We start from the raw sequence: 13,126 nt of genomic DNA, 5'->3' as shown, positions 1-13,126 counted from the left end.
TGATAATGACTTTAGCAGGTTTATTTGAGGTTTTATTTGTTCTTACGATTGCACAGTGGGTCATAAGTTTCGCCCCATCAAAGAAGCTTCCAATCAATTTTAGAGGAACATGCCACTCTTCTGGTTGACGATCTCGGCGGCCAGTTTCTCGGCGTTTGTCACGTGCGGGAACATGTGCATCACCGTAGCCACCTGTTGAGGGCTGAAAATGGCCTGCAGTTTCTTGCAGAGTTCCAGTCTTTGGGGGTCCGAGTGCTGCTGGGTGCACGCGGGCTGCTGCTGCTGCCGCCGCCTCAAGCAGGAGGAACCAAAGCTGCGGTGCTGCGGGGAGCCCAGTGGGCCCGGAACTTGGGGCAACGCACAAAAAGGATCCGACCAGTAAGCCGAGGGCGCACCGTGGTTCTGCGCCGCGCCAGCCGGGAATGAGAAGGGACCCGCAGAGTCCCAGTTTGCGTGGCACCCGCAGGACGGTCTGGGTTCAGCGCTTTCGAGCCTGTGCGGGTTTCTGAGGTAGACATCAGAGTGCTGACTTATGGAGGAGCCCAGGCCGGAGTCCAAGTAGTCATGAGCCGAACTGGGTCCAGAATACTCTTGGTGTCCAGAAGACGGAGCAAGACTCGGACCTTCCCGGTAGGTGACTTTGTTTTGGCTAGCCTGAGCGGGGTGGTGAGAAGACCACCGATGCTCCAACAGGTTGAGTTTGGGCGGATGGAGGTAGGGCATTGACCGTGGCGAGTGTATCTCCTCCTTCACGGGCGATAACTGGGCTTTTTCTCTCAGTTGGTCAGCCAAGGAGAGATAGGAGCGGTTGGCCCGCTCTGGATGGTAGTACTTGCATTTCATGCCGTAAGTGCACTTTTTGTCTGAACAACAAAAAGTAGAATGGAAAGATCATTTGCCTTTGTTTGTTTGATTGAAAGTTTCTCAATTTGTATTATTATACTGGTGTGCTTTTATTTTGAAGGTCTGACTTACTGTTTGTTGGAAAGCTTTCGCCCAATTTATCTGATTTATAAATCTGAATTATATAGGAAGGACTATGTGAAAATATTTGATTATATATAACAACTATATATTGTTGTTGTGCAGACAAGAATCATATAGGACTATGTGAAAATATTTGATTATATACACACATATATATAATATTTCATATATTTCATATTCATTTTTTAGGGAGTGTCAGTCAGGATTTGGTTTTGGTTTTTTTATCTCGACGTGACAGGACAAAGTGACTGTTAATGAAAACATTGCCAGATAAGGCCCTGAGCACTAGGCAATAGAATTCTTGTTTATTACTGTCCACAAAGGATGACTCACCTTTTAGGGCTCGGACAAGTCACTAGTATTCGCAGAGGCATGTGCCTGGGTGAAAACTTTCGGGGGCTTGAACATGACCCCTGAAGCTGACCGACACCAAAAATTGGGAAGTTTTGTTTCGTCGACGAGACGAGTACGGGCTCTTACCATATGGACACAGTTGTCCCTTTTGTTCGGACGGTAGTGGCTTCGTACTGAGTAAATTGTCCAGATTGGGACCGTGGCGGCCTAGAGGATCATCTGGAGGCATGAATCTGCTCCGCAAAAAAGATTGCCTCATCATCTCAGTCAGTCGTGATGGAAGGTAAGCAGAGGAGAGCTTACTTGTCGTTGACAAAGGAGTACATGAGGAGCCTCTCCTGGATGCATTGCTTCCACTGGGGCTTTTCTGCCTGCAGGTCGCGGTAGGTGTCGTTGGACACGATCACGCCGTCCGACTCGTACGCCAACTTGACGATGTAGCGGTCGTCGTAGCACACCACCAACTTGCCGTCCAGGCGCCGCGACGGGGTGAACACCACGCGTTTCTGCCTCTCCAGCTCCATCAGGATGTGTGGATCTGATTTAAAAGTGGTGAGTAAAACAAAGGATTAAATAGAAGTGAAGTCAAACAGGACCTGGGAACATAATGCGGCGTGACTACATTGGTTTCAGACGGAAGAGAAATCACATAAGGAGTGGTTTGTAAAATACAATTCCGCATTTCATCTTCAAGTTAAGCACACAAGTTTGCGTGCGAGTGACAATTGGGCAAATCAAATGACATAAATGCTGTTGCTTCTTTCATTCCATTATTTCTTTCTTTTAATTTTTCACTTCAAATTTTGAATTGTCTCCTATCTGCACTCGACCTTCTCAATTTTCAATTTTTCTTTTATTCTTAATTCTTCACTTCAAATTCAGAATAGTTCCCATACCTGCACTTTATCTTATTCATTTTCTACTTTGATTTAGTTTGAAAAATGTTCACTTCAAATTGAGAATTTTCCCATATCCACTTTATCTTATTCATTTTTTGCTTTTGTTGATTTGTTCTCATTTTTTCAATGGAGACTGCACTTGATCTTATTGCATTTTGGTGTAAATTGCAACAAATTGTTCAAAGTTCATTTCATCGTCGTGAAAAGCAAACAAATCTCCGCCGTATTTTCAATTCCATATATTTGCATCTGTGACTGGCGTGACATGACGTAGGCTGCCTTCTATCATTTCGACAGGGACATCAAGACGCAGCCAAGTGGATTAAGCGTTGAGGTCAGCAGCAAGGAACCCGCGTACTTCCTGCTGCAGCTCTGGCAGAATTCAGAAAATGCTGAGCTATTTACTTCCTTGTTCACACACACAGCCAAAGAGAAAAGGCGCTCCACCCTGGCTTTGGTGCTATCAAAACACGACCAGCCTGGTATTGTACTCTTGCTGCTCCTATCAAGTGAATGAGTGACTTGTTTGGGTACACGTGCAAATAAAAGTGACTCAATGGGCTGACATTTGGAGCATCATGTATCCTATTGCACCATAAAGATGGCCACAAAGAAAGCATGAGAAACTTTTGCTGTGTTCAAATTGTTCGATGACAAGTAAGGCTTGTCCTATTAGTCCTTCTTGGCAGAAGACAAAGAATATATGCGTGTGAGGCGCCTGACTGTATGAATTGATTACATTGAATACTCAATTCATTGAATCATTTATTGATATGAATTAATAATTACATTTCAAATCATAAATAAGAATACTGCTAATAATACATGAATTAATTACATTTAATCCAAGTGTATGAATTTAATTTGTGTATGTATACTTTTGGCGTCAATCAATTTCAGCAGTCGCGATCATCTACATAGCTAACATGGGCGGGGGGGGGATTTCATTCAGCTTCATTCGAATGACAGCGTTTCTCCGGCGGCCTCACCCTTGATGGCCGCGTCGGGGCGGCTCTTCTCTTTCCGCCAAGATGGAACAAACACCGTAATGGCCGTGTGTCCTCTCTGCAGGAAGAAGTTGACAGCCAGTTGGATGCCTCGGCATGAGAACACTTCGCTGTTGCCGTGACTGTCGGGAGGGTTAGGGTTTAGGGCTTTTGTGGCCATCCATGTCTCGCGTGTTGCCGGGTCCTAAACTAAATAACACGATATCGCCGCTTCTTACCTCATGGCAACGTTGCTGCCGTCAATAACGATGGGCCTCAAGTGGGACCGCGCAGCCTTCTTGTCCTCAATTCCGACAGGTCTGGACACTCCGCCCCCATCCTCCTTGAGCTCTTCTTTGCCGGGTGCCACGTTGCGGATCCGAACCAGCTCCTCCAGCGTGGCGTTGGTGTCGGCGCAGTGGCCCAGCTTGGAGAGCGCCGCGTCCACCTCTGCCGCGGAGTAACCCAACTTGCGGAAGAAGTCTACTCGGAGCTGGAGCTCCAGACCCTCTCCGTCGCCTGAGCTCGAGCTGGAGATGGGCGGGTCCATCCCGGAGAGGAAGACTGCTTACATCTACCTCGGGATATCCTTGGATCAGGAAAAGTCACATTCTTACGATGTCACCGCGAGACTCAAACTGTTTCGATCTCATTTGAGCGGAATGCCTGACAACCTCTCGGCAGACGCCTGACACGCTTCCGAGAAAGTGAACCATGTGCAAAAGACACAGTTGACCCTTTGCACTTTTCACTTGCAGCCAACCAGCCAGCCAGCCAGCCATTTTCGTATACAATAACGACAACATACTTGGAAGACAAAGGTGGGAGGGGGGAGAGGTCTTGCACCACAGCCCCAGGCTAGTGGCTCTTGGTTAAATATAAACTATACAACGCGACAGGAAGACTCACTTTGTCCTCAACACGCTTGTCCCTCTGTAATACGTGATTAGAATTGATCAGCTATAGATGACTGCTGCGTTCAAGGTTAAAAAATAATGATCTATCTATCTATCTCTCCACTTTGATAGCAGGGCAGTTGAAAAAGCATTGAAAGTTACCTTCCAAGTGTGATTGTTCCTCCTCGCGTCTCCTTGTGTGACTGTGTCAAAGTACAGTACCGTTGGAGTGACCAGCAAGCTTCCTCCTCCCACTCGCAGGCTGAGGACAATTTGCATAACATGAGTGTGCATGTGTGAAAGGAACACGGTACTTGTGAAAGCACAAAAGTCAAAGACCAAATTCCAAATCAAACAAAAGAAATGCCATGTAAATGGCAATTATGTTCAAATATTTTTTTGACTACACTTTTTCATTTGGATCTTTCAATGGAAATAAGGCAGCATTCTCTAATTTTTAGGTCAAACGGGCACAATGGCGGCGACATGAGTGGCGCTCACCGGTGATAGGACATTGGGATTTCCGAAGAATGTCTTTGAAGACAAGTCGTGGGGAAATTGATCAAGATCAAGTCTTGGGTGTTTCATGTTTATCTCTTTGCCACGGTCACACAAAACAGGCGTCGCTCAACACCAAGGCAAACCCAAACAAGCAGAGCAACTTTTCTTTACGCCTTTGATTCAACAAAATGCACCGCGGTAGCTGATCGGTGTGTCACAGAAGAGAAGAGAAGAGAAGAGAAGAAAAGAAAAGCGAAGCTCCAGACACACGGAAAAGAAATGCCAGGTTGGAGCTGTGTCAGATTTCCAGCAGATTGGGAAAAAAGAAAGCAAAAAATTGCGCTATGCTACATTACAGCCGCTAGATGTCAGCCTAGCACAATGCACAATAACTCATTCAGCATTCAGAAGCCCCAAATCATCAGATACGGGATTGTCAACCGGTAGTCCGAGGCCCTCTAGGGGGCCGTGGCGGTATTGCAGGTGGTCCACGAAATCTGAAATCATTGTCACAAAACATTATGAAAGTACAATTAGAAACAAAATGGATTTATGATTTTTCCCAACTCATTTTGTGAATGGTTTAGCCGTCCGTCCAAGTGATGTGAAATGGAGCCCAGATTCCCAAACTAGACAGGTGCAAAGAAAGAAAGAGCCTGTATGCTTTGACAACCTGTGCTCTCAGGTTGACCTTTTGTCCTTCAGGCTGTACTTTGGCAAGGCTGATTAAACGGCTGACACGTGCTCAAACATTCGTCGGAGAGCTTTTGGATGTGCTTGGCGGCTTTGCAGACCCCCAGCCATCTCCCTCCCTATCATGGAGTGCCCGGCCGGGTCAGCTGTCTGTCACAAATATGATTTTGCCTACCTATGATTGGGCAAAGTAAAGAGAAGGCGGCGGCGGCGGCGGCGGCGGCGGCGGCCTTTTAAATGGGAGCAATCCATCTTCACGCCGGCCGTGTCAGAGTGATTCCAATTTAGCCGCTCTTTTGGATCCAAAAAGGAAATCAAGCGGCGCGGCCGGGTCCGCTCTTTGAGCAGCCGGCCGCCGCGACAAAAACTGTCAGCGACAAGTGCGTCGGCGAATATCCCGCACATTCATCTTGTTCCGTTATTGCTTCAGACCGCGTGCGACGAGCGAGCAAAGGCCCGGCCGGAAAGGACGGAAGGGATGAAAGAAAAGAGTCCAGGGGGCTGGCAGGCAGGCCGGCAGGCAGGGATGAAAATTTCCTTTGATTAGCGGGCAATTCTTTCTCCATTTGTTTTCCTGCCGCCTTGGCGATTCTGTTTTTGAAAACAAAACGACTCGTCACAGCCGTTTAAAGAGCGGCCAAACACGTCTGGAACGGGGCGGGGCGCTCCAACCATGTCGTGATTAATTACTCCTGTCAGCCCAGGTCATTCAGGTCTACTCGCTCGTCTGCATATGACTCATGCTCAACAAAAGGCAACTCCTCTGCCAGCTGCCTTTAAATAAACACAAAGCCGGTGCGGCGCGGCGCTCAGGTTGGGCCTGGCGCACGACGGCCGTTCCCGCTCGAGCGGCCCGGGTCGGGTCGGCCGGGCGACGCTCCAAGGTGTTCATTACTATTGATGGCAGAAGGCACAACACGAAATGATGGCCCGCCCGAGTGTTCAAAAGCCAGCTTGTCTCCGCCAGCTGTTGCTGCGTCTTATTGAGAGGGAGGCGAGGGGGTGAGTGGGGGGGTGTCATGATTAATGCACTGTCTACCGGGAAAGAAACCTGGAGTGTCTTCACAAGCGCTTTGCTCATCTCACCTGTGATTGGTTCTCACTACAAACGTCGGCCGGAGCGGCGCCGGAAAAAAAAAAAAACGGCATCAGAATTGAAAATCAGAATGATCTCTCTTGACCTGAGAGGTTCCCATCTAACATGATTCTTCCTGTCTAATCTTGCTCTCAGCCTTGTTTACCTGAAATGCAATTTCAACGTCAGCATGAGAATAATTGCCGCGCAAAGCAAATCACCTCGCTTTTCTTTCCCCCCGCTGCGACGTGACGGCATGCTATCGAATTTCTGGATAATTGCAAAAATGCAAACGCTTTCCACTCATAACATAGCAACAAAAGACAGAGTGGCGGCGGCGTTGGCGGCAACGTCTTCCTTCCTTCCTTCCTTCCTTCCTTCCTTCCTTCCTTCCTTCCTTCCTTCCTTCCTTCCTTCCTTCCTTCCTTCCTTCCTTCCTTCCTTCCTTCCTTCCCATCGACGACTTGATGGAGACGAGGACACTCAGGAAGTGGCGAGTGAACGAGGCAACGTTTCAATTACGGCGGAACACGGAAAGGGCATCTCGGCGTGGAGATTGAGATGTCATTGCGACAATGTCCAATTAAAAGGCAGAGAAAGCTTTCATTATTCTTTTTATTAGAAGCGGCCGCGGCGAGAAAGACGGCAGCCGGTTAAAGGTGAGAAGCTCTGAGCCGTGAAATGACTACAGCGCACATAAAATGCATTTATATTTCCCCACGGCCGTCGTCATTTTTTTTTTTTATTCCAATTATTTGAGTGTGAACATGCGCGCAGTGTGATGTTGGGATCCCGCGAAGACGTGCCCCAAATATTCCTGTACTTATAGGATGCTGCAAATAATTATTCCATGTTTATTAAGTTTTGGATCATAAAAAGCGACTACGGCGCTCTTAAAAATGATAGACCGTTATCGTGGCTGCCATTTTGGAAATTTCATTAGAGGTAGTTTGGATTATTGGATTATTTTCTATTATTTTATTCTTGTCGTTTTTATGATTTTGATTTATTTGTATTATTTTATTATTGTAGTTTTTATGGTTTTATCCTGTTGCTTTATTTGTACTTATTTAGATTTATTTGGATTATTTGATCATGATTATGATTTGATTTGAACTTCTTAAATACGATCTTTTTCACAACCGTCGTCATCGATCCTTTTCAACAAGTTGTAGCAAAGAAGTGGACTTGGCGGTTGCCATGGCGATGCCAGTTGTTAACTGAACTCTAATAAGCCGATTGCTTTACCACAATATCTGCTCGACTCCGACTTTTCTTCTTCTCCGAGACTCTGCCGTGACATCAACTGTTCATTCATCAAAAAGTTTGAAAATAGAGCGAGTTCAAATGTCCCCATTTCACTTTCCCAACTGGATAACGTGCTGTCTGTCTGGCTGTCGCTCATCATCAAGGTTCTGCGTGCCAAACGGAGGTTCCCTCCCTCCCTCCCTCCCTCCCTCCCTCCCTCCCTCCCTCCCTCCCTCCCTCCCTCCCTCCCTCCCATCCATCACTTTGCCACAAACATGGAGGGAGTCAAATGCAAAATTGTGTTTGTGGAAAGAAAGTGACATCAACATGATGTTTTGGGCTGTAACTTTCCTCAAGTCAGGCAACACCGACCGCTCAAAGCAGTCAATAACCGACAACGGAATTCCAAATCTTGTTGGCATGGCAAACTCATGCAAAAAGAGAACCGGGGCTGACCCGGACCAAACTCGCCGTCTCTTGACCACGCTGATGGAATGCAGAAATGTCAGTGGAGGTTTCTGACCCCGCACATAAATCGATGAACAAATATGTGAGCGACGGACGGCGTGAGCGTTCTGCGAGTTCCCTCCCTGAGCCACGCTGGGGAATTCAGCTCAAGTGCTTTGCAATGCTGAAGAAGAAAAAAAAAAAAAAAAAAAAAAAAAAAGCACTCCCACTCCATCAGCCGCCGCCTCGCTCGCCTTCCTCCTTCAGCTACGACAATGGAGCTCATTATCTGGTATCGGCGGCCGCCTGTGGATGAGCTGCAACTGTGCAACATCTTGCCCAAATATTATAAAAATTCCACTTCATTTCTTTTCAGGTCCTTTTTGACACAAATGTCAAATTGATGGTCCACTGTCAAAAACAAATTGGAATCGTCCTTTTAAACAGGGTACAAAAGAGGAACAGTTGTCGACACCATTTTGGGGCATTTTTTTTCTCATATTTGTGAGGCCGGTAATGCATTCCCTCAATTCCGTCGTTTTTCTGACATGATTGACGACTCTGTTTTGGGGCCATAAATTTAGCGCTGATGCTACTTATCGACTGGACAAAAAAAACAAAGTCGTTTATTTGGATACAAAGTCAGATGAGGACAATAGACAGCCATTGACTCCGACCCATCGTTACACGCACCGTAAACGACTCCTAAGTATCCGTCCGTCCTCATTGGGACACGCAAGCTAAAAAGATGACGTTCACGCTTGGCTCTTGAATATTGACTTAGAATAGAGCGAGACTGGTGCTGCGTACAAAGTGAAACAGATGGGAGAGAGAGAGAGAAAAGTGCAAAGGCCAAATGTGAGAGACTTCCACGCAGTACTAGCCCACTGCCACCAGGAGCCGCTATGTGCTCAGGTAAAAAAAAGGAAATAAAAAAATCAGCAAGGGAAAATGAGAGCGGGCTGGGTCGCTTGTTCAGAGGGGAAACACGGCCGGACGCAGGGAAGACGTTTTGGGGTTAGGGCAGATTGATCGGAGCAAATGAACCAAACAAAAGACAGATGGACGGACGGCCGTACATGCCATGGAAGCAAAATGACAACAAATGAGATTGGAGGCCATGGAGGAAAAACATGGAGAAAGCCAAGTGTCCCAATAACGGACGGCCCGGCCCGCTTGATATAATCCTCCGGGACCCCATGACGGAATGGCTTCGTCAGTCAGACCTGTCTGCTCGTCAATCTTTTAGCGTATATTCTCCGCAAAGATGCCCCTTCGTCCCCAACAGTCGTTTCAAAGTCTTTCATTTCTTTATTTCATTATTTCTGTTCTTCAACGTCAGTCCCTGGAGCCCCGGAAAAGAAAGAGCGATACATTCAAGATAAATGGGTGATCCCAGAGGATTCTTTTTGCAAGTCAAATTTCAAGACGGATTCATTATAGCCCATTTTTCGCTGTCAGTTACTTTTAACGTGAAGTGAAAGTTGAATGTTTTGTTCGCATAGTCAATGGTTTGTGACTATCGTCGATAATGGTGAAAATTCCTCATGTAGCGTATTAGCCGAGCAGAGGACGAAATAACATGCTAACACTTTAGGGAAAAATAAGTCGTATCTATTTAGTGTCTAAAAACATCGCCCGACATAAGCTAGCATATTAGCCTAGCAGCTAACGTGCTGACATGAGTCATAAATATTAAGTATGTAAACTATTTGAACCTAAATCCTTATTGCTGTGTAAACTAAAACAGTTTAAAGGTTAAAACGGAACTGAGCAAGCTAGCATCAGAATGCTAACTGCAGCAAATCTCCCAAACCGAAGAGACTATTTTACTTTTAACCTTTTATTTCCCAAGAAGTCACAAGTAAGGATTGAAGTGACATTCAGAGACAAGGCGTAGAAGCCAATTCATTCCACCTGAAAAGATTTCCTCCTAAATTGTACCCATAAATGTCTCCGCTGTGAGATGTCCCTTTTTTTTTCGTAGCTTCCCTCCCTCGGGCAAAAAGGAGTGACTTTTCACGTTTTTGCTTAAAGGTCATTAAGTCATTTAAGTGTTCCTAAATGAACTTTCCACGCAAGCCAACAGATGTTCCAATATCCGTATCGCATCCTGGCTGATTAACTCTTGTATTTTGATTGACTTTCTTTAATCTTTGCTAAATTTGGCAGGACCTGACACTTGGGTGGAACTTGAACGCAGCACTGAAACAAAGTTTGATTCGGCAGAACTTGGGCGAGAACCTGCTGGGATGTTGTTGAGCTCTTGCTCCCCTACAGGTTTTTATAGACATCATCTTTGGAGATGATTCAAGACTGAGATGCAGATGGACTTTGTGTCCCCTCATTAAACATGCACAAAATCAATCCCTTGGCGGCGGCATTTTTGCCGCTGGCGAAGGGAACCCATCCACCAGCTGGAGACGCAAATAGTTGCTCGTGTCGGACATTGTATCTCCGCGGCAATCACGCCCGCCCGTCCGTCCCTCCTCGACGCGGCTTTTCTGTCTCGCATCCAAACGCCGCTCCCTCTTTTTGCACAGCACGCGTTCACGGGTAAAAAAAGAATGGGATCTGGGTGTCATGACAACGGGAAACATCCAAATCCTATTAAACGGAACTTCCTCCCTCCCTCCCACTCCACCAGAGCGATTTATAATGTACTGTGTGCGAAAAAATAATTCTGGATGGTGTTATTCACAAGACTCATAAGCAAGATAAGAAAGGTTTGGATTTTTTTTTGCAATCAATAAAATTGCAAAATACAATTCAGTCATATGCTTATTGTATGCCATGCATTCATTTGACTGCGTTAAATCAAAAGAGCTGCTTTAATCCACAACGGGGGGGGGGGGGGGGTCGACCACTCCCACAAAGGCGCAAGCCTCCCGCTCACAAATTGGCTGACCTGCAAAATGACCAACGTTGGGTTGAACCCGCCGAGCGAGGTCCACCACACCAGGCCCAACGCCATTATTGAAAAAAAGATCTGACCAAGAAGAAATTTGCTTCTGAGTGTGTCAACAAAAGCATTTCCAAATAAGGATGCAAGTATTCAGTTGCAGATATTGAAGAGCACTCCATGTACGCATGAGTGTTCAGAGCCCACAGGCGCTCAGGGGGGGGGGGGGGGGGGGTTGTGCCTCCTACACTGAGCCACCACCCTCGGCACTAAAATAATCCAATCCAAAAATCCCCCCCAAAAACAAACCCCCCCACACACTCCACTCGTCTGAGCCAAGCGAGCGAGCGAGTGGTGTGTGCGCCGCACCGTGCCGCTCTTTGCCCTTAGCAACAGTGCGGTGCGGCTGCCTTCTTTGAGGAAATGACGACAGGATTTGCTTTTTTTCCTAAGCTCAAAAGTAGAACAAAATCCTGTGACATTAGCAAACAATACAAGGAAATTGCCAGTTGACATAAGAGCAGCATTGCAAACGCTTTTTAGTGACTTTTATTCCCATTCTCATTTTAAAATTGCTAGCCTCGGCCGGATTGCTAAAATTATTCAGAAAAGAATTCAGACTCGAAATTGAATTGATGACACTTTGTTTCATTTCCTAATGTTACTTATTTTTATTTGATTCCATTGTATTTTTTTTCATTTAATTCATTTGAATCATTTTTTTGTACAATGTAGACATTTTTCAATTTTGGGTACCCGAAGCACGACTTTTTTCCTCCACGTTGGATCTTTGCACCGCGGCGACTCGTCCGCGCCGACTCTCGCCAAATGCTGACTCAAAGCTACTTTTATGAACGGTAGAATAAATCCAACAGCGGGAGCGCAGAAAACACATTTGATTAAATCCTCCGACGATTCAATGATGAATTTGCTGGCGAGTGTCCCCCCCCCCCCCCCCCCCCCCCGAGCTCGCCGCCGATTGCTGCGGAGGTTATTGATGTGTACTTTATCTGCTGTTTGCTCGTTCATCACCTGCGCACTGTATCAGCCTCCGCTCACCTATTGCGCCACACGCACACACACACACACACACACACACACACACACACACACACACACACACACACACACACACACACACACACGCACACACACACACACACACACACAAACACACACAGCTGAAAATGTGACTTTTAATAACGCGGCACTCGGACTTAATGAAATGGTTTTAGTTGGCGGCTAAAAGCACAAGCCCGAGCGATCGTTTGAAAGCAAGCACTGCGATCCATCCCGCTGCTGTTTGCTGGAAAAACTCCCCGAACTGCAAAAGTCTTTAATTTCAAAGCGCTTATGTATATTCACAAGTGGGGCTCTGCGCAAACGGGATTACACATGCATACGCTGGGAGCTAAAGTTGATGGCGCGCATTGCAAATTCACGAAGCTGCTAAAAAAACAGACGAGCAGGTATTTAAGGTACTGCGGACCGAAAAGTGACGTTTTTTTTGTCGTGTCCTTGTGAGTCGCCGGGTGCATTGATTCAAAAAGAAACACCGCCCTCAATGAAACAAGTCAAGAGGATGCTAGCTGTAGTTTGTCGAGTGCAGGGCGCAGTTCAACTTTGTCGCTCATCAAAACAGCAGCACCTTCAAAGCATGTAATTGGCCACTCAGGTTTGGACACGAGGCGCGTGCTTCAAATTTGCAAAACTAAATCAAGCGTTGACAGATTTTCCCATTTGAAACCCTGTTGCTAACCAAAACAGCAGCACATAGCATAAAGTCCTGCCAAGGTGAATGGAACGCTTGATTACGGTTTGCAAATGTAGGTCTGCGAACGCTTTCTCTGTGGCGTGTGCTCGCTCGGTCATCGATGGACAATGTGACAAAAGCGTCCACTTTCAATATGGCTGGGTCAAAGTACAGACTAGGAGAGGCGCTAAACGCGCAGCCACCAACAACATGACAGGGCAGCAAATGATGGTGGTTATGTTGTCAAACGCTTCATGGTGCAGCATCCGTTTGAAGGCCCGCCAAGAAGAAGCGTCGCCGCCGCCGTGTTCCGCGTGCAAATTCAACTCCTGACATGTGGAGAGAGAGGGCTGCTGTTGTTGCGTGACAGAAATAGAGGCGTTTC

At 46.6% G+C, this 13,126-nt stretch overlaps 1 protein-coding gene across 7 annotated transcripts in view; it reads right to left on the bottom strand.

The window, feature by feature from the left end:
• Positions 1–19: 19 nt before the first annotated feature.
• LOC133161142 (ribonuclease ZC3H12A) overlaps positions 20–13,126 on the bottom strand; it is a 140,649-nt gene continuing 127,542 nt past the window's right edge. For 2 of the 7 annotated variants that reach the window (XM_061289413.1, XM_061289412.1), the window contains exons 4-9: positions 4,285–4,384; positions 3,466–3,815; positions 3,230–3,369; positions 1,645–1,879; positions 1,468–1,574; positions 20–863 (exon numbers count right to left, since the gene is read on the bottom strand). In XM_061289413.1, the coding sequence (XP_061145397.1) occupies positions 100–863; positions 1,468–1,574; positions 1,645–1,879; positions 3,230–3,369; positions 3,466–3,776 (1,557 nt within the window). In that variant the 5' untranslated portion in view covers positions 3,777–3,815; positions 4,285–4,384 and the 3' untranslated portion in view covers positions 20–99. Of the gene's footprint in view, positions 864–1,467; positions 1,575–1,644; positions 1,880–3,229; positions 3,370–3,465; positions 3,816–4,284; positions 5,973–13,126 lie in introns of those variants that run through there. The other 5 variants (XM_061289411.1, XM_061289414.1, XM_061289408.1 and 2 more) reach the window with 5 other exon arrangements.

The sequence above is a fragment of the Syngnathus typhle genome, linkage group LG10 (assembly GCF_033458585.1).
Source record: "Syngnathus typhle isolate RoL2023-S1 ecotype Sweden linkage group LG10, RoL_Styp_1.0, whole genome shotgun sequence".
Taxonomy (NCBI): Eukaryota; Metazoa; Chordata; class Actinopteri; order Syngnathiformes; family Syngnathidae; genus Syngnathus; species Syngnathus typhle.
The sequence above is the reverse complement of the archived record's forward strand: the minus strand, read 5'-3'. Positions and strand labels throughout refer to the sequence as shown.